This window comes from Pleurodeles waltl, chromosome 9 (genome assembly GCF_031143425.1).
Source record: "Pleurodeles waltl isolate 20211129_DDA chromosome 9, aPleWal1.hap1.20221129, whole genome shotgun sequence".
In the NCBI taxonomy this organism is placed as follows: domain Eukaryota; kingdom Metazoa; phylum Chordata; class Amphibia; order Caudata; family Salamandridae; genus Pleurodeles; species Pleurodeles waltl.
The window spans coordinates 872010010-872035048 of record NC_090448.1 but is presented as its reverse complement, the minus strand read 5'-3'; the positions used below and the strand labels follow the sequence as shown (position 1 = coordinate 872035048).

The 25039-nt window shown below is 45.4% G+C and overlaps 1 protein-coding gene across 2 annotated transcripts in view; it reads right to left on the bottom strand.

Annotated features, from left to right (window-relative positions):
- PPP4R3A (protein phosphatase 4 regulatory subunit 3A) overlaps positions 1-25039 on the bottom strand; it is a 266563-nt gene that overhangs the window by 36065 nt on the left and 205459 nt on the right. For both annotated transcript variants that reach the window (XM_069208168.1, XM_069208169.1), the window contains 2 exons: positions 3907-4097; positions 189-424 (listed from right to left, as the gene is read on the bottom strand). In XM_069208168.1, the coding sequence (XP_069064269.1) occupies positions 189-424; positions 3907-4097 (427 nt within the window). The remainder of the gene's footprint in view (positions 1-188; positions 425-3906; positions 4098-25039) is intronic.

Sequence of the window (25039 nt, the reverse complement as noted above, 5' to 3'; positions counted from 1 at the left end):
TTTTTATTGCCGTTTAAGTGGTACAAGAAATCTCATCACACTGGCGATATGTCTAAGTCAACAGCATTTACAGGCTACTGACAGTTCCAAGAACCTTTTTATCACATGAAAGATATCAAATGGCATATTTAATAGTTTTAAATGAAGTTTGAAGACAAACATTCAGACAAGTAGTAGCTGCAAAATACCTTCGTAGTAATAGCTGCTGTCTGAGATGTGCTTTTGGAAACTGAGCCAGGAGAGCCGGGTGACCCTGGGGAACCTGGAGATCCTGGGGAACCGGGAGAACCAGTTAGGCTGCTTGCTGATGTCTGGCTGGTGAGGTTAGTTTTTGTACCACTAGAGAATGAAAGTTTGAAACTTGGACTTTGTCGACCTGTGAGATTAGTTTTCAAAAGCACCTCTTTGTCTTCACTGTCTTTTACTGAAACAAAGAAAACATTAATGGATTACAAAGCATCCTAGATTCAGTGTGGCTCATTGACAATTTTGCCCATAAGATGCAGCTTACTAGCCTTCACCAAGTAGAAGGGTCTCTGACTACGCATTCCTCAGTTAAAATTCTTATCCTTTAGCCAGCTTTAACAAATTCAAACACCTATTCGTGAAGTAAGTCCCATACTAATCACCCACTCCTGAATATCACTGGTAAATATAGAAAGCTCTTTATAACAATTATACCACTTTATCACTTGTTTTTTCGATTTTGAAAGTTATCAAAATATAAACCCCAATGCGTATCAATTTAACTACTATATTTAGAAAACTCATCACAGCTTGCATTCCACATTCTTCAGACAGTCAAATGGGAGATTGGAATCAGACTTCGTTTTAGCATCATTCTTGCCAAGACAATTGTTCCATATTTTGGTAGTAAAGGTAACACCTGATTGGAGATCAAAATAGTTAAAAAACGTTATCCAGCTATTTATACATCAAACAACGCTAGGATAAAAGCACAGGTCGCACATTCAACAAATGGACAACCTCTGTCCAAGATCTTTGTACCCAATACCATTCTTACATTTCCAACCCATTCCTCTCCCACCCCCTCAAAAAATCAGATTTACATTTTCTCCCAGAATCTGGTGCTATGATCTTATTGTAATTAGGTACTAGAATTAATGTCCAAAAAAGGAAATTTAGTGTTTGAGTCCTGTCTAATCAACGTTTGTCTATAACATCTAATTATTCCTTCTACATTAATTTCAGTTTTAGCATAGAATATTCTTCTGTGTTCATAAAAATTGGACCACACCATACAGGCTGCAGCGCATAATGAGTTGCACATACAATGATACTGAAAACAATCTTCAAAAAGCCTGCCATTGTAGGCAACCAAATAAGATTAAAACTTCAATTGATTAGGTGACTTCTTCACTGGCAATTCTTCTCAAATGAAGAAAAAAATGATCCTTAAAACTAAGTTTGTTAATTTAAATGCAATTGTTTGCAAATCTTCCCAGCCTTCCTACTAGAGTTTCTTCTGACTAACTTTAATCAAATGGATCCTCTATATGCCTCTACTGAGGCAAGAACATTATGTTTCAGAGATTTAGATATACCTCACTAGATTTTTTGATGCAAGGAGAAATATTCAACCATTTTTTCCATTTTAGCTGGATGAAAATAACAAGATTAAATAGGAATTCAGCAGGAAACTGTTTTGTTAACCTGACTATTCAGGTTTTTCAATGTCTTCCGGCTGAAAGAAAAAAGCAGAAAATCTATTGTATAAATGTTCATGCATAAACATTCCTAACCATTTGCACTTTCTTTAGACGATTACTACAGTGTCTAATTTTTTCATACTTGAAGTTATTCATCAGTTCAATTATTTTTTTCTAAAATATACCATCCACATTTAAAAAAGTTGTCTGTACATATGAAAAAAGATATAACATTTCTTAAGTCTTAGTTTGCCTCAAATGTATACCTTTAGACACACAGCTAGCAGTCTTGTTGCTGAAGAGCTGCTGCCCCTTGAAGGGCGTGTAAACCAAATGGGCTTCCACATCACTTGAAATTAGAACATCACAGCATCTAGCTTAATGCTCCCTTCCTGAACTCATCAAGTACGTCTCTACAGCGACTGTCAAGTAGGCCACAAATCAGTCAAGTCCATGCATATTTCACAGTCTGAATCAGCTGAGAGACTGGGCGAGCACTCTGAGAACCAAGACATGTATCATCTTAGACTATTCTTTCTGTCCAGGGGAGTCACTGGAAAAGTGCCAAGCTTCTGTATCAAGGAAACCTGTGCTACAAGGCTCTTGGCAGTTGAGGTGAGCATCAGGAGTCATGGTGTCCATCAAAACATCACTGAAAATATATACCTCTTCCTCAAGTGACAAAATCATTGAACACATTGTGCTTCGTCAGAGTATGAAGTGGCATTACAAATGATGCCACAGTTTTCGTTACAACCGCCACATAAACAGCCTCCTCAGAAAGGGGACATTTTGGAGTAAGCATGTCTCCCTCCAGATAAACCTTAGCCAATGACTTTTTTTTTTTTAGTCCAGTACCCACAACATGTTACCGCTTTACTCAAGTCTCTCTCAGCCCAGAAAGGATAAAGTTCTTCCTAGAAATAATATAATGAAAGCTGAACAAGTCGAAGCCTATGAATATGCCAGAGATCCTGAAACTGACTGAAAACATTTTTTATAGCACCATGCATGTAAGGTGGTTACTTGTGTAGAAGATAGTTTTGAAACCAAAATACCGCAGCAGAGATTGTCACCAATGGTTTCTGAAACAGTTGGATTCCTACATCTTGGAAAAGCAGATTAATTGAACTACATGAGACAAAAAAATTTAGGCCAAGTAAAGTACGGGTGCAAATCTGGCATGCATAAAGTCAAGGCCGGTGGGACAGACGGCAAAAAAAAAAAAGCCTAACATCTTGGAAAGATGTTTTGGAATTTTGTCTATTGAAAACCAATGCATGTATCCCTTTAACGAAACAGAAATAGGAGATTTTGGAAAAATACCATTAAGAACAAAGTGGATCAACTTGGGAGTCAATTAAATTTGGTTGAGGATTTATTTTCCATGATGAGCCCCTGTAACAAAGTATTGCACCATTTATTTTCCAAAAAGGAATCCAAAATGTCGCTGCTGGAGTCAATCTTGTATCAAACAGATGGTCAAACAAAAAACGATTTGGAAACACAGCACACAGTAAAATGACGCACTGTACCCAAGCTATGCAACAGCAAGTAACAAGTGTTCTAATGAAGTGAGATAAAGCAAGTTCTAACTCAGTGGTTGGATGAGAGCATGTCCTCAGCAAACATATGGGCAAAAAAAATGAGAAACAATTTAAGAAAATTAGAAAAAAGTTATATCTGATTTGGGCTATTAACTGTTAAGGCTGCTAACTTGAGGAACAAAAACCTGATAATATTGGAAGGCCAGAACAGAGGAGCACAAAAACATTGGGCAATAAGAATTGGTTGGGTTAGGTGCTCACAAACAAAATACTATACACAAGGTCTCCATGGTAAACCATGGATGATTCTGTTTGGGGACATACTTTTTAGAGCAGGCCTCAACAGCAGTACAGACCTTTCTGAGCAATTGCATTACAGAAGAGTTTAATGTTCAGTTTACTTACACTCAATTCACATGTACCTTGTAAGTGTACCAATTAAAACATACACAAATAAGTACTGCAAGATCAGGACGTCAATACAACAAAAATACACCATGCTATTACATCAGCAAAACAAATGCCATAAAAAACACCTTCAAGAAACAGGGCTGGAAGTACAGTGGAAGCATGCTTAAAAGTACTTTGCAATCATGTACAATGTGTAAGCACACCACCGATTCGGAACAACTACATACATATTTTGTCACGTTCTGACAAAGAAAAAAAACACTTTCAGAAATACTTACACTTTTTCCTTTCCATGAATTTACTGATAGGATCTATTATGTCCTCCTCTGTCTTTGCTTTTTCAGATGGCGGCACCACTGCTTCCCCATCTTCAAGCTCATCCTCATCGGTGTTGAACCACATTTCTTCCTCGTCTTCCAACGTTCTAGCATCTCTCCGGTACCGATGGTTCCGCAGAATAGAACGCATGCTGCAACAAAGTATCAAGAAACCTACTCAGTGCATGCATTACCAACAAAATTGTTTTAAAAAAAAAAAGCTGTTGCCGTTTTGGGTTTATTGTACATGTCCTGTAAAGTTTTTCATAACACAACTTTTCTTTCCTCTCTGAACTGAATTTTAAGCTCCCAACATTTTGGCAGCAAAAAAGGTAAATAACTTGAAAGCAGTAGAGTGAACACTTAAAGGGAACAATCTGCAACATTAATCGATTGTTTACTATAGGTCTAAGCCCACATATTCAATTTTCCATCATCAAATCAATGGCAAAGAAATAAAAGTCTCCTTCAAGTGAGCAGCGTACTTAAACTTGAGTAAGCAATCAATAATTGATGGCATCCATTTTGTTACTTTAGAACTGAAAAATTGCGGTCACTAACAAGGCAGATACAAAGAAGAGTAAAACATGCCTCAAGACACCACACACGTTAACAGAGTTCTCATTAAAAGGAAACATTTCCACTCTCCTGCATCTGGTTTTCTCTTATTTCCAAAAAGTGGAAACTAACTACAAAGCTGATAAAGTGCAGACAAACAGGAAATGATACGGACTAGGGATTAGCAAAGTCGTTCAAAGGCAAGTACATGGACTAAGGCCTGTATTTTAGGATTCCCCTGAACTATTACACGGAGGGCCTCATTACAACTGGAAAAAGATTCCAATGCCTGAACCCTTTCAAGAACAAAAGGGCATGCCGTAGCTAGGATGCCACATAATTATTGGGTGGCCTGTAATGAAAAACTGGGTTGAATGACAGATCAATAACGGTGAAAGGTGTCAAACATACATTGGAATCTAACTCGATTAATCAGTGTTGAACACAAAAAACATACTTTCACTGGCCATACAACAGAGAACACTATGGGTGCATTTTACACTCCAAACATCCTTAAGTAAAGAAGGATTCCGTTTTTAGAGATGATGGACAAGCTACTTCAATATTTCACAGTTTTCAAGCAAGGGTGTTTCCAAGATTTGAAAAAGAAAATGTACAAAAAAAAAAAAAATCAGTATTTCATCTTGGGCTACAACTCAAGACAAACAACTGCAACATCAAGCAACCTTCATCTTGGGCTACAACAGAATTTATTGAACATTTATACGCCAGGAATCTCACGAGCTACCATTTCATGAACTAATCAATCTTTTATTCGTATGTATAACAAGGGAACATTTGACATTCTTACTACTAGTCATCAAGGCTTTGATCAGTGCAAGGTAGCAATCCCTTGCTCTTAAGCTAAAAATACTCCATGTCATCATTCTTCTTGTGCAGGAAGTTGGGAGCTGGCAGAACAATTTTGTTTCCAGAGTTGTCAGAGCTGTTAATTACGGAGTGGCATTTAAGGCATGGCTGGATCTATGTAGGACTGGCACCATCCATCACAATTTTCAAGTCAGAGCCTTTCTTTGTCAAGACATTTAGGTATTGAGAGAAGGAGGTTACCCAGAGTCCACCACAACGCAGTTCTCGATTGAAGCCCTCTACTTTTCTTTCTCTGACTTCAAAGTGAGAGGATTTATATGACAATCTTGCTGGATGCTGGAGGGGAGGGAAGAGTTTTTTTTCTTCATTATTTCAGAATAGATCAGAATTAGAAAAACAAGGCACATTTTTTATTTATTTTTGAAGTGTGTTGGAAACATACTTCAATATGATCAAAACAAATCTTTATACTAAGTGATGCAATGTCCACCCATTTTCGTCTGTGCACTCAATAGTTTTATTAGTAAAACTATGCGTGCACAAATGTAATGGTCATTCAATTGAAGATGCATTGTCTGTAATGGCAGTGCGTTCCCATACCATGCATACTCTGCTCTGCTCCACTCCACTCCACCTTGCACCACTTACCTCTACTCAGCACCACTCCACTTCAATCTATGCCACTTCACGCTAAACACCTCTATGCAAATGCACTCTTCACCACTCCAGACCAGGACACGTCAACCTATTCTGTAAAACTCCACGCCTCTCTGCACTTTTAGCCAATGCACTCGACTCTGTAAAACTCAACTCTATGCCAATCTACTCTAAGACACTGTAAACTACTCTACACTTAACTCTAATCTACTCTGACCTTTACTCTAAACCACTACACTCTATACCGGTCTACATCACTTCACTCTATTCTGAAACAATCTACTCTACCCTACGCCACTCTAATCTACTGCACTCCGACACTGCTCTGCAACACTGCACTCCACTCTATGCCACTACTCTTAACCACTGCACTCTGCATCTATGTACTCTATACCACTCCATTCTACTCCACTGCAGCCTGACACTACAACACAGCACTCTCTGCCACTGAACTCTACGCCACTCTACACCACTCTATAGCACTATACTCTGCCACTCTATGCGACGCTACTCTGTGCCACTCTGCACCACTCCACTCTGCGCCACTGCATTCAATGAAGCTGCACTGTATGCCGAAGTCAATGCCACTGCACTCTACACCAATGCAGTCTATACCAGTCTACTCTACGCCTGTCCAGTGTATGCCACTCTACAAGACTCCATTCTATGCTACCCCAATACACAACACTCTTTGCCACTCCACTCCAATTCAATTCACCATTTAACTCTACGGCACTCCAAGTGACTACTCTACGCCACCAACACTTAGCCATGCTGAACAGCAGCCACCCTGGTGTACAACACTGCTAAAACACACTGGCAAAGCCAATAGTTCTTGCAGAGGCAAGACATATTGCCTTTCCCACTGCTGGTTATAAAATGCTTCTTTCTTATTCAACTAATTGGAAGATTGTGTTTTGTGAATCCTTTTCCAATCTTTGACCAGTAGTTACCAACTTTATTTTTGTACAGCAGCTCTTGGTTAACTTAGTAGCGACTGTCCACCTTTGGGATCACGTTTCCTCTATTACCCTTTCTTTAACACTTTTCAAAAATGTGTTGCATACAGTCTTTAAATTTCAGAATATATCCTGAGTCAACTATTTGGCCTTTAAGTTATAGATAATCAAATTTGGCTGAAGGTTTCAATTTAGAACTCCATTTCTACTGGTGTGTTTTTGTTGTGTACAGTGCAGATTACTCTGGTATCCTTGATTTGCTTAAGATTGCCCTTTTAGCCACTGACTTGGATTTGACAACATTTTTGATTTCCTTCAGCTACCCCTGTAAGTGGGCTCTCAGACACTGGAAGAAAAAGTTACTTACCAGGAGTAACAATCTTTTTGGTGGAAACTCCATCTACCTGCAGATTCCTCACTTGCAGAATAATTACTTAGCCTTGACTTCATCCGGAAATTTCTGACCGTTAACTTTTCCTATAACAATCCATCAAACCTAGGGAAGGGAGTGTTGTTGAGAAATCTGCAGGTAGATAGAATCAAATAGAAGGACTGTTACGCACGGTAAGTAACTTTCTTCTGATGGGCACTTCAACCTGCAGACTGGATTACAAAGCAATACCATGTGCAAGGAGGAGCGTTGATGGATGGTTAAACGAGGAAATCCTGCAAAACGGATTTGGTGACCATCTCTGTGCACTTCGGATGGTGAGGAAATGTCTTTATTACATTTTTTTGTGTGACCTCACAGTATAATAAACTCACAAACCCAGGTCCAGTCAGGCTCTTTTGCAAAACCTTAGCTCAAGCTCGGGTTGGTTTTGGGCAGTCAGACTTTGTCAAAGGAATGGGGGCAAAGCATTTAGCAGTCATACTTTGTCAAATTAACAAGGGCAATGCATTTAGAAGTACCGAAACCGTTGAAAATGAAAGAAATGTGACACAAAGGAAATCGGATGCCAATTTATAAAAATAGATCAGAGACTCCACCTGGTGCTGTAACCATTGCTTGTGAAGGCACCACTGCAGGACCCTCATGTACCAATGTGTGTGTGTGAGAGAGTAGGAGAATACAGAAAGCCAGCAGCCCTAGGAATATGAAGACTCTCAGAACTGGAACCTTTGTGCCTTGCTGGATGTCTACAATTCACTGGGGTGGAGGCAAGGTGTGGAGAAGGATGGTGCCCGGTACCAACTCTATGAACAATCACTGGGAAGGCAACAGGTGATAAAATTGGGTGCAAATGTCTACCAACACTAGATCTTCCAAATGAGCCTGTGACTGGGACTATTGAGGTGCTAGACATTCCTGCAATAGAGACATATGCAGACATGAATTTGGGACTATGGCAATGCAAGAGGCCATCATGCCTAGAAGTCTTGTGACACATCTGACTGAGACTTGATGATTATCCGATTTATCGGTATGTACCTGAAAAACATGGTTCTTGTAATGTTAAAGCCTGAAGCTCACTTACACATCTGAGGGAAGTAACTGCAACTAGAAAGGCTACCTTACATGACAGAAATTGTAGTACGTGAGTGCATTGGTTCAAAAGGTGATCCCATATGCCTGATAAATATTATATTCAGGCTCCAGGAAGTGGCTGGAGATAGTCTTGGCGGTATTACTCTTTTAAGTCCTTGTATGAAAGCCTTTATGACCAGGATTTTAAAAAGTCTGTTTTGTAAATAAGCAGCTATTGCTGATAAATGTAACTTTATATTGGTATATGCTAAATGTGCTTTCTGCAAATGTAGAAGGTACAAAATAATGTGTGTAGCTACTTGAAAAGGATACCAGTTTTGATAGATACAGTAATGAACAAAACACCCACTCTGCTGCATAACAAGCTGTAATGGTTGGTTTGGTCGCTCCCTTAAGAATGTCCATGCATTCGTGAGGGAAATTTAAATACCCAAATTCTATGGCTTCAGGAGCCAAATTGCAAGGTTCAAGTCCTTGGGATTTGGGTGTCTGACCTGTTCTGAGTGAGAATATCTAGGTGTAGAGGAAGCTTCTCAAGTGGTAATAAAAGATCCAGTAGCATGGTGAACCATGGTTGCCTTGCCCATGTGGGTGCCACCAGTATCATTGTGAGAACCACATATGGAAGAAGGCTTTGATGAGCCAGTCGTCCAGATACGAGTATACATGAAAACTTTGCCTCCGTTGATGAGCTGCTACTACCACTATGCATTTTGTAAACACTCTTGATGCTGTGGTGATCCTGGATGGAATCACTTTGAACTGATAATGCGGTCCTTGAATGACTAATCTGAGGTATTTGCGATGCGCTGGATGTGTAGGAACATGATGGTAGGCACCCTTAGTGAGCCATCCTTTTTGGGGATGAGGTAAGGAAGGGAATACACTCCTGTTTCTTGTTGTTGAAAGGGAACTAGCTTTATTGCTCCTTTGAGAAGCAAAGACTGTACCGCTTGTTGTAGGAGAACTATGTGAACCTGTGAGTCCGACAACAAGGTGGTATGTTTGAAGGTGTGAAAATGAGCTCCAGGCATTAACCATGTTGGATAAACTCCAACATCCATTGGTCTGTTATAATTTTTTGCCCATTTTGTGTTAAATGATCTGATGGAAGCTGCAGAGTCACTGTTGCGGGACAGTAGTTGATGCTTGAGGGAAAGATGTTTTGTCTCTACCTCGCAATCCATTCCCCCCTATAAGATACTCTATAAAATCATGTTGTAGGATGTATGGGATTGTCCTTTATTATATGAGGAAGGTGTTGTCCATGCCGCAGGCTTAGAGGGTGGTTTATAATGTTGTTTACAAAAAGTAACACAAGAGGAAGGGTGTTGAAGTGCTCCCATAGATTTAGCCACCAGATTGTCTTATTTCATTTTTTCCAAGGCCTGATCTACTTGTGGCCTGAAAAGGTGTTCCTTGTCGAATGGAACAATTAATAATGTCTGCTGTTCTTCTTGCTTGAACCCAGAGATACGGAGCCATGCATGTCCGCGTAGTAAAACACTAGTATTAATGCAACTAGCTGCTGTATCAGCAGATTCTAGGGCACAGGGAACAGCATTTTCAGAAAAAAGCAGTCCCTTGTTAACAATTATTCATCTCTTCTTCCTCTGCTCCTCTGGGAGATATTAAAGTAACTGCTCCATTTTATCCCAGTGGGCAGGGGTATATCTGGCTAAAAGTCCTTGTGTATTGGCAATTTGCCAATGATTTGCTGCTTGAGCAGAAACACGCTTACCAGATGCATCAATACGTTCACTTTGTCAGCAGGTGGTGCATCCTAAGAGGCTTGTGAATTTTCTCTTTTCTTAGCATTAGAGACCACAAAATAGTCTGCTGGTATTTGACTCCTGATGTACGTGGGATCTGAGGGGAGAAGCTTTGTATTTTTTCTCCACTCTTGGAGTACGAATGTAAGCCTTAGCTGGGTCCTGGAAAATATCATCCATATGTCTGAGAATTCCCTTCAGCATAGGGAGGCATTGTGTAGATTTATGAGAAGCTGTTAGTGTCTCAGAAAGAAAGTCATTGCCTATAGGATCCTTGTGGAGGGGTACCTGATGATACGTAGCAGCCCTCCTACTAACTCTTGAAAAGATTTAGCGTCTAAAGGAGGTGAATGCCTAACTGGGTAGATTTCTACATCAGGAGTGATGTGTTGACATCATACTGTGACCATGGATCTATGTCCTCCTGGATATGTGATGTATCATCTCTAAACTCATGGATATCTCGACCTGAATGAGGAGACCCTTGTGGAGATATTTCTAAAAGGTCTTCTATAGAGTGTTGTTAAGATGGGGTTTGTGTTGGTGGAGGGGTAATGGGTGGAGGGGATGCAGGTAAAGGTGGACGAATCTCCTACTGCTCTTTGTCCACTCTATTTTGCTTTGGTGGAGGTTCATTTGTGTCCAAAGCATCTTCAAATGTGATCTGTCTTTTAGGAGGAGGCGTTTTTACCAATACCCTTTCCAGTATGAGGCTGGATATGTATTTAGGACTGCTTCCCTTGGAGTGGTTGCTTAAATTTCTGAAGAATCAGCTCCGGGACCTTTTTGGGGTCCAAAGTAGATTTCGGATCCAGTGTTTTCAGTACTGAAGAGATTTTATAATTTGATGCCAAAGATGTTGGAGCCAATGCAAACAGTGTTCTTGGTGCCGAAGTGGTGGACACGAAGTGCGATGTGAAAGGTTTTGGTGCTTGTAAGGAAATGCCTCCTTGGCATGGTTGCCCCCTGACTTTTTGCCTTTGCTGATGCTATGTTTACAATTGAAAGTGTGCCGAGGCCTGCTAACCAGGCCCCAGCACCAGTGTTCTTTCCCTAACCTGTACTTTTGTATCCACAATTGGCAGACCCTGGCATCCAGATAAGTCCCTTGTAACTGGTACTTCTAGTACCAAGGGCCCTGATGCCAAGGAAGGTCTCTAAGGGCTGCAGCATGTCTTATGCCACCCTGGAGACCTCTCACTCAGCACAGACACACTGCTTGCCAGCTTGTGTGTGCTAGTGAGGACAAAACGAGTAAGTCGACATGGCACTCCCCTCAGGGTGTCATGCCAGCCTCTCACTGCCTATGCAGTATAGGTAAGACACCCCTCTAGCAGGCCTTACAGCCCTAAGGCAGGGTGCACTATACCATAGGTGAGGGTACCAGTGCATGAGCATGGTACCCCTACAGTGTCTAAACAAAACCTTAGACATTGTAAGTGCAGGGTAGCCATAAGAGTATATGGTCTGGGAGTCTGTCAAACACGAACTCCACAGCACCATAATGGCTACACTGAAAACTGGGAAGTTTGGTATCAAACTTCTCAGCACAATAAATGCACACTGATGCCAGTGTACATTTTATTGTAAAATACACCACAGAGGGCACCTTAGAGGTGCCCCCTGAAACTTAACCGACTGTCTGTGTAGGCTGACTAGTTCCAGCAGCCTGCCACACCAGAGACATGTTGCTGGCCCCATGGGGAGAGTGCCTTTGTCACTCTGAGGCCAGTAACAAAGCCTGCACTGGGTGGAGATGCTAACACCTCCCCCAGGCAGGAGCTGTGACACCTGGCGGTGAGCCTCAAAGGCTCACCCCTTTGTCACAGCCCAGCAGGGCACTCCAGCTTAGTGGAGTTGCCCGCCCCCTCCGGCCACGGCCCCCACTTTTGGCGGCAAGGCTGGAGGGAACAAAGAAAGCAACAAGGAGGAGTCACTGGCCAGTCAGGACAGCCCCTAAGGTGTCCTGAGCTGAGGTGACTGACTTTTAGAAATCCTCCATCTTGCAGATGGAGGATTCCCCCAATAGGGTTAGGATTGTGACCCCCTCCCCTTGGGAGGAGGCACAAAGAGGGTGTACCCACCCTCAGGGCTAGTAGCCATTGGCTACTAACCCCCAGACCTAAACACGCCCTTAAATTTAGTATTTAAGGGCTACCCTGAACCCTAGAAAATTAGATTCCTGCAACTACAAGAAGAAGGACTGCCTAGCTGAAAACCCCTGCAGAGGAAGACCAGAAGACGACAACTGCCTTGGCTCCAGAAACTCACCGGCCTGTCTCCTGCCTTCCAAAGATCCTGCTCCAGCGACGCCTTCCAAAGGGACCAGCGACCTCGACATCCTCTGAGGACTGCCCCGGCTTCGAAAAGACAAGAAACTCCCGAGGACAGCGGACCTGCTCCAAGAAAAGCTGCAACTTTGTTTCCAGCAGCTTTAAAGAACCCTGCAAGCTCCCCGCAAGAAGCGTGAGACTTGCAACACTGCACCCGGCGACCCCGACTCGGCTGGTGGCGATCCAACACCTCAGGAGGGACCCCAGGACTACTCTAAGACTGTGAGTACAAAAACCTGTCCCCCCTGAGCCCCCACAGCGCCGCCTGCAGAGGGAATCCCGAGGCTTCCCCTGACCGCGACTCTTTGAATCCTAAGTCCCGACACCTGGGAGAGACCCTGCACCCGCAGCCCCCAGGACCTGAAGGACCGGACTTTCACTGGAAGAGTGACCCCCAGGAGTCCCTCTCCCTTGCCCAAGTGGAGGTTTCCCCGAGGAACCCCCCCCTTGCCTGCCTGCAGCGCTGAAGAGATCCCTAGATCTCCCATTGACTTCCATTACAAACCCGACGCTTGTTTCTACACTGCACCCGGCCGCCCCCGCGCTGCTGAGGGTGAAATTTCTGTGTGGGCTTGTGTCCCCCCCGGTGCCCTACAAAACCCCCCTGGTCTGCCCTCCGAAGACGCGGGTACTTACCTGCAAGCAGACCGGAACCGGGGCACCCCCTTCTCTCCATTCTAGCCTATGTGTTTTGGGCACCACTTTGAACTCTGCACCTGACCGGCCCTGAGCTGCTGGTGTGGTGACTTTGGGGTTGCTCTGAACCCCCAACGGTGGGCTACCTTGGACCAAGAACTAAGCCCTGTAAGTGTCTTACTTACCTGGTTAACCTAACAAATACTTACCTCCCCTAGGAACTGTGAAAATTGCACTAAGTGTCCACTTTTAAAACAGCTATTTGTGAATAACTTGAAAAGTATACATGCAATTTTGATGATTTGAAGTTCCTAAAGTACTTACCTGCAATACCTTTCGAATGAGATATTACATGTAGAATTTGAACCTGTGGTTCTTAAAATAAACTAAGAAAAGATATTTTTCTATATAAAAACCTATTGGCTGGATTTGTCTCTGAGTGTGTGTACCTCATTTATTGTCTATGTGTATGTACAACAAATGCTAAACACTACTCCTTGGATAAGCCTACTGCTCGACCACACTACCACAAAATAGAGCATTAGTATTATCTCTTTTTACCACTATTTTACCTCTAAGGGGAACCCTTGGACTCTGTGCATGCTATTCCTTACTTTGAAATAGCACATACAGAGCCAACTTCCTACATTGGTGGATCAGCGGTGGGGTACAAGACTTTGCATTTGCTGGACTACTCAGCCAATACCTGATCACACGACAAATTCCAAAATTGTCATTAGAAATTCATTTTTGCAATTTGAAAGTTTTCTAAATTCTTAAAAGTCCTGCTAGGGCCTTGTGTGTTAAGTCCCTGTTTAGCATTGTCTTTTTAGAGTTTAAAAGTTTGTTAAAAGTTTGAATTAGATTCTAGAAACAGTTTTAGATTCTTAAAAAAGTATTCCAACTCTTAGCAGAATAATGTCTGATACAGAGATGCAGGTGGTGGAACTCAACACCACACCTTACCTCCATCTTAAGATGAGGGAGCTAAGGTCTCTCTGTAATATCAAAAAAATAACCATTGGCTCCAGACCTACCAAAATTCAGCTCCAGGAGCTGTTGGCAGAGTTTGAAAAAGCCAACCCCTCTGATGATGACATCACAGAGGAAGAAATTAGTGACTTGGAGGCCAATGTCCCTCCTCCAGTCCTAAATAGGGAGAACAGGACCCCTCAAGTCCTGTCTCCAACTGTGTTAGTCAGAAATAGTGAGTCCCTCACAGGAGGGTCCCACATTTCTGAAATCACTGAGGATGCTCTCAGTGAAGATGACCTCCTGTTAGCCAGGATGGCCAAAAGATTGGCTTTAGAGAGACAGCTCCTAGCCATAAAAAGGGAAAGACAAGAGATGGGCCTAGGACCCATCAATGGTGGCAGCAATATAAATAGGGTCAGAGATTCTCCTGACATGTTAAAAATCCCCAAAGGGATTGTGACAAAATATGAAGATGGTGATGACATCACCAAATGGTTCACAGCTTTTGAGAGGGCTTGTGTAACCAGAAAAGTGAACAGATCTCACTGGGGTGCTCTCCTTTGGGAAATGTTCACTGGAAAGTGTAGGGATAGACTCCTCACACTCTCTGGAAAAGATGCAGAATCTTATGACCTCATGAAGGGTACCCTGATTGAGGGCTTTGGATTCTCCACTGAGGAGTACAGGATTAGGTTCAGGGGGGCTCAAAAATCCTCGAGCCAGACCTGGGTTGACTTTGTTGACTACTCAGTGAAAACACTAGATGGTTGGGTTCAAGGCAGTGGTGTAAGTAATTATGATGGGCTGTACAATTTATTTGTGAAAGAACACCTATTGAGTAATTGTTTCAATGATAAACTGCATCAGCATCTGGTAGACCTAGGACCAATTTCTCCCCAAGAATTGGGAAAGAAGGCGGACCATTGGGTCAAGACAAGGGTGTCCAAGACTTCAACAGGGGGTGACCAAAAGAAAGGGGTCACAAAGACTCCCCAGGGGAAGGGTGATGAGACAGCCAAAACTAAAAATAGTAAAGAGTCTTCTACAGGCCCCCAAAAACCTGCACAGGAGGGTGGGCCCAGAGCCTCTTCACAAAACAATGGGTACAAGGGTAAAAACTTTGATCCCAAAAAGGCCTGGTGTCATAGCTGTAAACAGCATGGACACCAAACTGGAGACAAGGCCTGTCCCAAGAAAGGTTCCACTCCAAACTCCCATCCAGGTAACACTGGTATGGCTAGTCTCCAAGTGGGATCAACAGTGTGCCCAGAGCAAATCAGGGTCCACACTGAAGCTACTCTAGTTTCTGAGGGTGGGGTGGATTTAGCCACACTAGCTGTCTGGCCGCCTAACATGCAAAAATACAGACAGCAACTCTTAATTAATGGGACTAGAATAGAGGGCCTGAGGGATACAGGTGCCAGTGTCACCATGGTGACAGAGAAACTGGTTTCCCCTGGCCAATACCTGACTGGAAAAACTTACACAGTCACCAACGCTGACAATCAGAGAAAAGTACATCCCATGGCAATGGTTACTTTAGAATGGGGAGGGGTCAATGGCCTGAAACAGGTGGTGGTCTCCTCAAATATCCCAGTGGACTGTCTGCTTGGAAATGACCTGGAGTCCTCAGCATGGGCTGAGGTAGAACTAAAAACCCATGCAGCAATGCTGGGTATCCCTGAACTGGTGTGTGTGAAAACAAGAGCACAATGCAAGGCACAGGGTGAACAAGTAGAGCTGGAGTCTGGAAGAATGGCCCAGCCTACCAAGAGAACAGGAAAGTCAGTTGGGAAACCAACTGCAACACAGCAAAAGAAAGGGAACCTCTCTTCTCAGGAAGAAGTTCTGCCCTCTGAGGGAACTGAGCCTTTGGAGCTTGAACCTTACCAGGTTGAGCTCTTAGGCCCAGGGGGACCCTCAAGGGAGGAGCTGTGTAAGGGACAAGAAACCTGTCCCTCTCTTGAAGGCCTTAGGTAGCAAGCTGCTGAAGAGTCCAAAGGCAAGAAAAATGGAACACATAGGGTCTATTGGGAAGATGGACTCCTGTACACTGAGGCCAGAGACCCCAAACCTGGTGCCACTAGGAGAGTGGTAGTGCCTCAGCTGTTCAGGAAGTTCATCCTAACATTGGCCCATGACATTCCCCTTGCTGGACATTTGGGACAAACCAAGACGTGGGAGAGGTTAGTCAACCACTTCTACTGGCCCAATATGTCCAACATGGTTAAGGAGTTTTGCCTCTCCTGCCCCACCTGTCAAGCCAGTGGTAAGACAGGTGGGCATCCAAAGGCCCCCCTCATTCCACTTCCAGTGGTGGGGGTTCCCTTTGAAAGAGTGGGTGTGGACATAGTTGGTCCACTAGAACCTCCCACAGCCTCAGGAAATATGTATATCCTGGTAGTAGTGGATCATGCTACCAGGTATCCAGAAGCTATTCCCCTTAGGTCGACTACTGCCCCTGCAGTAGCCAAGGCCCTCATTGGTATCTTTACCAGAGTGGGTTTCCCTAAGGAGGTGGTGTCTGACAGAGGTACCAACTTCATGTCAGCATACCTAAAGCACATGTGGAATGAGTGTGGAGTGACTTATAAATTCACTACACCATACCATCCACAAACTAATGGCTTGGTTGAGAGATTCAACAAGACATTAAAAGGCATGATCATGGGGCTCCCAGAAAAACTCAAAAGGAGATGGGATGTCCTCTTGCCATGTCTGCTTTTCGCTTACAGAGAGGTGCCACAGAAGGGAGAGGGATTCTCACCCTTTGAACTTCTGTTTGGTCATCCTGTAAGGGGACCACTTGCCCTTGTTAAAGAAGGCTGGGAGAGACCTCTCCATGAGCCTAAACAGGACATAGTGGACTATGTACTTGGCCTTCGCTCTAGAATGGCAGAGTACATGGAAAAGGCAACCAAAAACCTTGAGGCCAGCCAACAGCTCCAGAAGTTTTGGTATGACCAAAAGGCTGCACTGGTTGAGTTCCAACCAGGGCAGAAAGTCTGGGTTCTGGAGCCTGTGGCTCCCAGGGCACTCCAGGACAAATGGAGTGGCCCTTACCCAGTGCTAGAAAGGAAGAGTCAGGTCACCTACCTGGTGGACCTGGGCACAAGCAGGAGCCCCAAGAGGGTGATCCATGTGAACCGCCTTAAGCTCTTCCATGACAGGGCTGATGTGAATCTGTTGATGGTAACAGATGAGGATCAGGAGGCAGAGAGTGAACCTCTCCCTGATCTTCTGTCATCAGACCCAAAAGATGGCACAGTAGATGGAGTGATCTACTCAGACACCCTCTCTGGCCAACAGCAAGCTGATTGTAGGAGAGTCCTACAACAGTTTCCTGAACTCTTCTCCTTAACCCCTGGTCAGACACACCTGTGTACCCATGATGTGGACACAGGAGACAGCATGCCTGTCAAAAACAAAATCTTTAGACAGTCTGACCATGTTAAGGAAAGCATCAAGGTGGAAGTCCACAAGATGCTGGAATTGGGAGTAATTGAGCGCTCTGACAGCCCCTGGGCTAGCCCAGTGGTCTTAGTCCCCAAACCTCACACCAAAGATGGAAAGAAAGAGATGAGGTTTTGTGTGGACTACAGAGGGCTCAATTCTGTCACCAAGACAGATGCTCATCCAATTCCAAGAGCTGATGAGCTCATAGACAAATTAGGTGCTGCCAAATTCTTAAGTACCTTTGACTTGACAGCAGGGTACTGGCAAATAAAAATGGCACCTGGAGCAAAGGAGAAAACAGCATTCTCCACACCTGATGGGCATTATCAGTTTACTGTTATGCCCTTTGGTTTAAAGAATGCCCCTGCCACCTTCCAAAGGTTGGTGAATCAAGTCCTTGCTGGCTTGGAGTCCTTTAGCACAGCTTATCTTGATGATATTGCTGTCTTTAGCTCCACCTGGCAGGATCACCTGGTCCACCTGAAGAAGGTTTTGAAGGCTCTGCAATCTGCAGGCCTCTCTATCAAGGCATCCAAATGCCAGATAGGGCAGGGAACTGTGGTTTACTTGGGCCACCTTGTAGGTGGAGGCCAAGTTCAGCCACTCCAACCCAAGATCCAGACTATTCTGGACTGGGTAGCTCCAAAAACCCAGACTCAAGTCAGGGCATTCCTTGGCTTGACTGGGTATTACAGGAGGTTTGTGAAGGGATATGGATCCATTGTGACAGCCCTCACTGAACTCACCTCCAAGAAAATGCCCAAGAAAGTGAACTGGACTGTGGAATGCCAACAGGCCTTTGACACCCTGAAACAAGCAATGTGCTCAGCACCAGTTCTAAAAGCTCCAGATTATTCTAAGCAGTTCATTGTGCAGACAGATGCCTCTGAACATGGGATAGGGGCAGTTTTGTCCCAAACAAATGATGATGGCCTTGACCAGCCTGTTGCTTTCATTAGCAGGAGGTTACTCCCCAGGGAGCAGCGTTGGAGTGCCATTGAGAGGGAGGCCTTTGCTGTGGTTTGGTCCCTGAAGAAGCTGAGACCATACCTCTTTGGGACTCACTTCCTAGTTCAAACTGACCACAGACCTCTCAAATGGCTGATGCAAATGAAAGGTGAAAATCCTAAACTGTTGAGGTGGTCCATCTCCCTACAGGGAATGGACTTTATAGTGGAACACAGACCTGGGACTTCCCATGCCAATGCAGATGGCCTTTCCAGGTTCTTCCACTTAGAAAATGAAGACTCTCTTGGGAAAGGTTAGTCTCATCCTCTTTCGTTTGGGGGGGGGTTGTGTAAGGAAATGCCTCCTTGGCATGGTTGCCCCCTGACTTTTTGCCTTTGCTGATGCTATGTTTACAATTGAAAGTGTGCTGAGGCCTGCTAACCAGGCCCCAGCACCAGTGTTCTTTCCCTAACCTGTACTTTTGTATCCACAATTGGCAGACCCTGGCATCCAGATAAGTCCCTTGTAACTGGTACTTCTAGTACCAAGGGCCCTGATGCCAAGGAAGGTCTCTAAGGGCTGCAGCATGTCTTATGCCACCCTGGAGACCTCTCACTCAGCACAGACACACTGCTTGCCAGCTTGTGTGTGCTAGTGAGGACAAAACGAGTAAGTCGACATGGCACTCCCCTCAGGGTGCCATGCCAGCCTCTCACTGCCTATGCAGTATAGGTAAGACACCCCTCTAGCAGGCCTTACAGCCCTAAGGCAGGGTGCACTATACCATAGGTGAGGGTACCAGTGCATGAGCATGGTACCCCTACAGTGTCTAAACAAAACCTTAGACATTGTAAGTGCAGGGTAGCCATAAGAGTATATGGTCTGGGAGTCTGTCAAACACGAACTCCACAGCACCATAATGGCTACACTGAAAACTGGGAAGTTTGGTATCAAACTTCTCAGCACAATAAATGCACACTGATGCCAGTGTACATTTTATTGTAAAATACACCACAGAGGGCACCTTAGAGGTGCCCCCTGAAACTTAACCGACTGTCTGTGTAGGCTGACTAGTTCCAGCAGCCTGCCACACCAGAGACATGTTGCTGGCCCCATGGGGAGAGTGCCTTTGTCACTCTGAGGCCAGTAACAAAGCCTGCACTGGGTGGAGATGCTAACACCTCCCCCAGGCAGGAGCTGTGACACCTGGCGGTGAGCCTCAAAGGCTCACCCCTTTGTCACAGCCCAGCAGGGCACTCCAGCTTAGTGGAGTTGCCTGCCCCCTCCGGCCACGGCCCCCACTTTTGGCGGCAAGGCTGGAGGGAACAAAGAAAGCAACAAGGAGGAGTCACTGGCCAGTCAGGACAGCCCCTAAGGTGTCCTGAGCTGAGGTGACTCTGACTTTTAGAAATCCTCCATCTTGCAGATGGAGGATTCCCCCAATAGGGTTAGGATTGTGACCCCCTCCCCTTGGGAGGAGGCACAAAGAGGGTGTACCCACCCTCAGGGCTAGTAGCCATTGGCTACTAACCCCCAGACCTAAACACGCCCTTAAATTTAGTATTTAAGGGCTACCCTGAACCCTAGAAAATTAAATTCCTGCAACTACAAGAAGAAGGACTGCCTAGCTGAAAACCCCTGCAGAGGAAGACCAGAAGACGACAACTGCCTTGGCTCCAGAAACTCACCGGCCTGTCTCCTGCCTTCCAAAGATCCTGCTCCAGCGACGCCTTCCAAAGGGACCAGCGACCTCGACATCCTCTGAGGACTGCCCCGGCTTCGAAAAGACAAGAAACTCCCGAGGACAGCGGACCTGCTCCAAGAAAAGCTGCAACTTTGTTTCCAGCAGCTTTAAAGAACCCTGCAAGCTCCCCGCAAGAAGCGTGAGACTTGCAACACTGCACCCGGCGACCCCGACTCGGCTGGTGGCGATCCAACACCTCAGGAGGGACCCCAGGACTACTCTAAGACTGTGAGTACAAAAACCTGTCCCCCCTGAGCCCCCACAGCGCCGCCTGCAGAGGGAATCCCGAGGCTTCCCCTGACCGCGACTCTTTGAATCCTAAGTCCCGACACCTGGGAGAGACCCTGCACCCGCAGCCCCCAGGACCTGAAGGACCGGACTTTCACTGGAGGAGTGACCCCCAGGAGTCCCTCTCCCTTGCCCAAGTGGAGGTTTCCCCGAGGAACCCCCCCCTTGCCTGCCTGCAGCGCTGAAGAGATCCCTAGATCTCCCATTGACTTCCATTACAAACCCGACGCTTGTTTCTACACTGCACCCGGCCGCCCCCGCGCTGCTGAGGGTGAAATTTCTGTGTGGGCTTGTGTCCCCCCCAGTGCCCTACAAAACCCCCCTGGTCTGCCCTCCGAAGACGCGGGTACTTACCTGCAAGCAGACCGGAACCGGGGCACCCCCTTCTCTCCATTCTAGCCTATGTGTTTTGGGCACCACTTTGAACTCTGCACCTGACCGGCCCTGAGCTGCTGGTGTGGTGACTTTGGGGTTGCTCTGAACCCCCAACGGTGGGCTACCTTGGACCAAGAACTAAGCCCTGTAAGTGTCTTACTTACCTGGTTAACCTAACAAATACTTACCTCCCCTAGGAACTGTGAAAATTGCACTAAGTGTCCACTTTTAAAACAGCTATTTGTCAATAACTTGAAAAGTATACATGCAATTTTGATGATTTGAAGTTCCTAAAGTACTTACCTGCAATACCTTTCGAATGAGATATTACATGTAGAATTTGAACCTGTGGTTCTTAAAATAAACTAAGAAAAGATATTTTTCTATATAAAAACCTATTGGCTGGATTTGTCTCGGAGTGTGTGTACCTCATTTATTGTCTATGTGTATGTACAACAAATGCTTAACACTACTCCTTGGATAAGCCTACTGCTCGACCACACTACCACAAAATAGAGCATTAGTATTATCTCTTTTTACCACTATTTTACCTCTAAGGGGAACCCTTGGACTCTGTGCATGCTATTCCTTACTTTGAAATAGCACATACAGAGCCAACTTCCTACAGTGCTGGACACTCGGCTTGAAATGGAAGCTTCGGCTTTAGATTTATGTTTCAGTGCCAAGCCTGAGTGTGGGGCATGTGAACCAATTTTACGATGGCTGTCATGGCCAAAAAGCAGTGGCGGCTCGACTTCTTCCATGTACGAAATTAGTCTTTTGGGTGGAGTAGGTGCATGGTTACTCACTGCATGATGACCCAGAGAGACCTCCCTCATTTCTAGAGTCGTTTCAGCCTCCGAATTGGAGTGTTGGACCAAAAGCACCTCCTGAGCAGCTGATGCCTCTTGAATCTCCTGTTCCGTATCCAACATGATGTCCTGCATGCCGAAAATATCAGGTGATTCCTCCAAATACCGTCCATGCATTTCACGTCAACAAGCACTTCAGTCTTGTAGAGTTTTCTTCAACCATGAACGATTGGCAGGCCTCACAGTTTTCCTCTCTGTGTTCTGGCGATGGGCAGATGTTACAGACCTGATGGTGATCAGTCCGAGGGAATTTGGAGTGACTAAAGACTGAAACAGAATGTCATCCGTTCCATCAGTTCATCATTCTCGATTATGTCAAATGGAGAAATGGCCGCCACAAGGGTGTGGCCACAAAGGCCTTGAGCGAAAAAAGTTACCTATACAGTTTTTTTCCCCTACGATCCTGGAACGCAGTATTAAAAACGATAATGCGATCAAAACAATAGACAGGCTTGGAGATGTTTCCTGAACTGAAGGAGCCTAAAATTCTCTCGGGCCGGAGCACCAAGAGAACACAATAGGAACCGACAGTGGAAGAAAATCTGAAGATGGAGTTGAGGATCATGCACATGGCAAACAAGAGGAGGAATTTTAGAAATGGCGGTTTCTGGTTGGCTAGGGTATGCACTTCAGCCAGGCAGAATCCACCACTCTAGTTAGGGTGAGGGAGTTACACACCCAAGATAATCCCTGCTCACTCCCTTGGTAGCTTGGCACGAGCAGTCAGGCTTACCCCCGAGACAATGTGTAAAGCATTTGCACAACACACGTGACACTATAAAAATGCCACAAACTGTATTGTATAAAACATCATTAGACCAAACACGACATGTATCTGTAATACCCTGCTTGACAAGCAGTTGTCAGAACACAGGTTACTAGTACTCTGCAAAACTAAGCAGTAGTCAAGTAAACATACAGGTTACTGGTGTTCTGCAACACAAGCAGTGGTGAAGTTACCACCAAAAAGGCACGTGTCAGGGTAAACATTGGGAGAGAGGCTAAGACCTCATCATGAGTGAAAATGAAGGTAATATTTCCATATTGCATGAGTAAGGTAAACTATTACCCACCCTCCCACTGTATGTTAGGCAGATCCAGCAAATAGGCACATCACCCCAACAGGACAGCACGACGTATACCCAAAGGCAGGCCTGAGAATGCAATAGTAAAGCTGAGGGTGGGAAGGAACACGAAGATGAAAGGTAGAATATGTAGAATATATAGATATAAATATATATACATATATAAAAAAAATAGGAATCCCTGAGAAGGCCAGGACCTCAGTTGAGGACCACTTCCCGGCTGGTCCAAGTCACGGAGTCCACCTACCAGGTGTGTGCATACCAAGAGAGGGAGGGGGCACACATGTCTAGTGTGGCAGGGAGATTTCTCCTAGCATGCAGAACGATGACAGGCTGCCCAGGGACGCCCTACCATGCGGAGTACAGAAAACTGTAGGCAAGCCTTCACAAGGTGTGCGCTGGCCGGGGCCCCACACAGAATGGCACTCTGCGCCACCAGAATCCTCTTCAGTTTGGTATCCGTACCATTACCCCTCTCACCCACCCCCGAAAGTATGTACGGACATGGGAGGAGGCACCAATACAACTCAGGCTGCCAGGGAAGGAATCTCCAGCCACTGACCGCGAACTCACGGTGTGGCTTGCCTTCTGAGCGACTCTGCTTTTCCTTGTGCTGCAGAACTGCAGCTCTCGCAGCCTGGCATGCCACGCGTCCGTCTGGTTTGCGCCGCGACACCTCTTTGGGTGCTGGTGCTCACCTGCCGGTACTCATTGAGGGTGGGTTTCCAAACCAGTACAGCAGGAAAGATATGGAGGGAGACAGTCACGTTGGAGACCTCCTCAGGTCTCTAGTGGTCATCCGCTATCCGCTGCGGTTCCCCTAACGAAGGGGTACTGTAAGGAAATGCCTCCTTGGCATGGTTACCCCCTGACTTTTTGCCTTTGCTGATGCTATGTTTTGAATTGAAAGTGTGCGGAGGCCTGCTAACCAGGCCCCAGCACCAGTGTTCTTTCCCTAACCTGTACTTTTGTATCCACAATTGGCACAACCTGGCATCCAGATAAGTCCCTTGTAAATGGTACCCCTGGTACCAAGGGCCCTGATGCCAAGGAAGGTCTCTAAGGGCTGCAGCATGTCTTATCCCACCCTGGAGACCCCTCACTCTGCACAGACACACTGCTTGCCAGCTTGTGTGTGCTGGTGAGAACAAAACGAGTAAGTCGACATGGCACTCCCCTCAGGGTGCCATGCCAGCCTCTCACTGCCTATGCAAGTATAGATAAGTCACCCCTCTAGCAGGCCTTACAGCCCTAAGGCAGGGTGCACTATACCATAGGTGAGGGCACCAGTGCATGAGCACTGTGCCCCTACAGTGTCTAAGCAAAACCTTAGACATTGTAAGTGCAGGGTAGCCATAAGAGTATATGGTCTGAGAGTCTGTTTTACACGAACTCCACAGCACCATAATGGCTACACTGAAAACTGGGAAGTTTGGTATCAAACTTCTCAGTACAATAAACGCACACTGATGCCAGTGTACATTTTATTGTAAAATACACCCCAGAGGGCACCTTAGAGGTGCCCCCTGAAACCTTAACCGACTATCTGTGTAGGCTGACTGGTTCCAGCAGCCTGCCACAACAGAGACATGTTGCTGGCCCCATGGGGAGAGTGCCTTTGTCACTCTGAGGCCAGTAACAAAGCCTGCACTGGGTGGAGATGCTATCACCTCCCCCAGGCAGGAGCTGTAACACCTGGCGGTGAGCCTCAAAGGCTCACCCCCTTTGTTCCAACACCACAGGGCACTCCAGCTAGTGGAGTTGCCCGCCCCCTCCGGCCACGGCCCCACTTTTGGCGGCAAGGCCGGGGGAAATAATGAGAACAACAAGGAGGAGTCACTGGCCAGTCAGGACAGCCCCTAAGGTGTCCTGAGCTGAAGTGACTAACTTTTAGCAATCCTCCATCTTGCAGATGGAGGATTCCCCAATAGGATTAGGGATGTGACCCCCTCCCCTTGGGAGGAGGCACAAAGAGGGTGTACCCACCCTCAGGGCTCGTAGCCATTGGCTACTAACCCCCCAGACCTAAACACGCCCTTAAATTTAGTATTTAAGGGCTTCCCTGAACCTAAAACTTTAGATTCCTGAAACTACAAGAAGAAGAGGATTGCTGAGC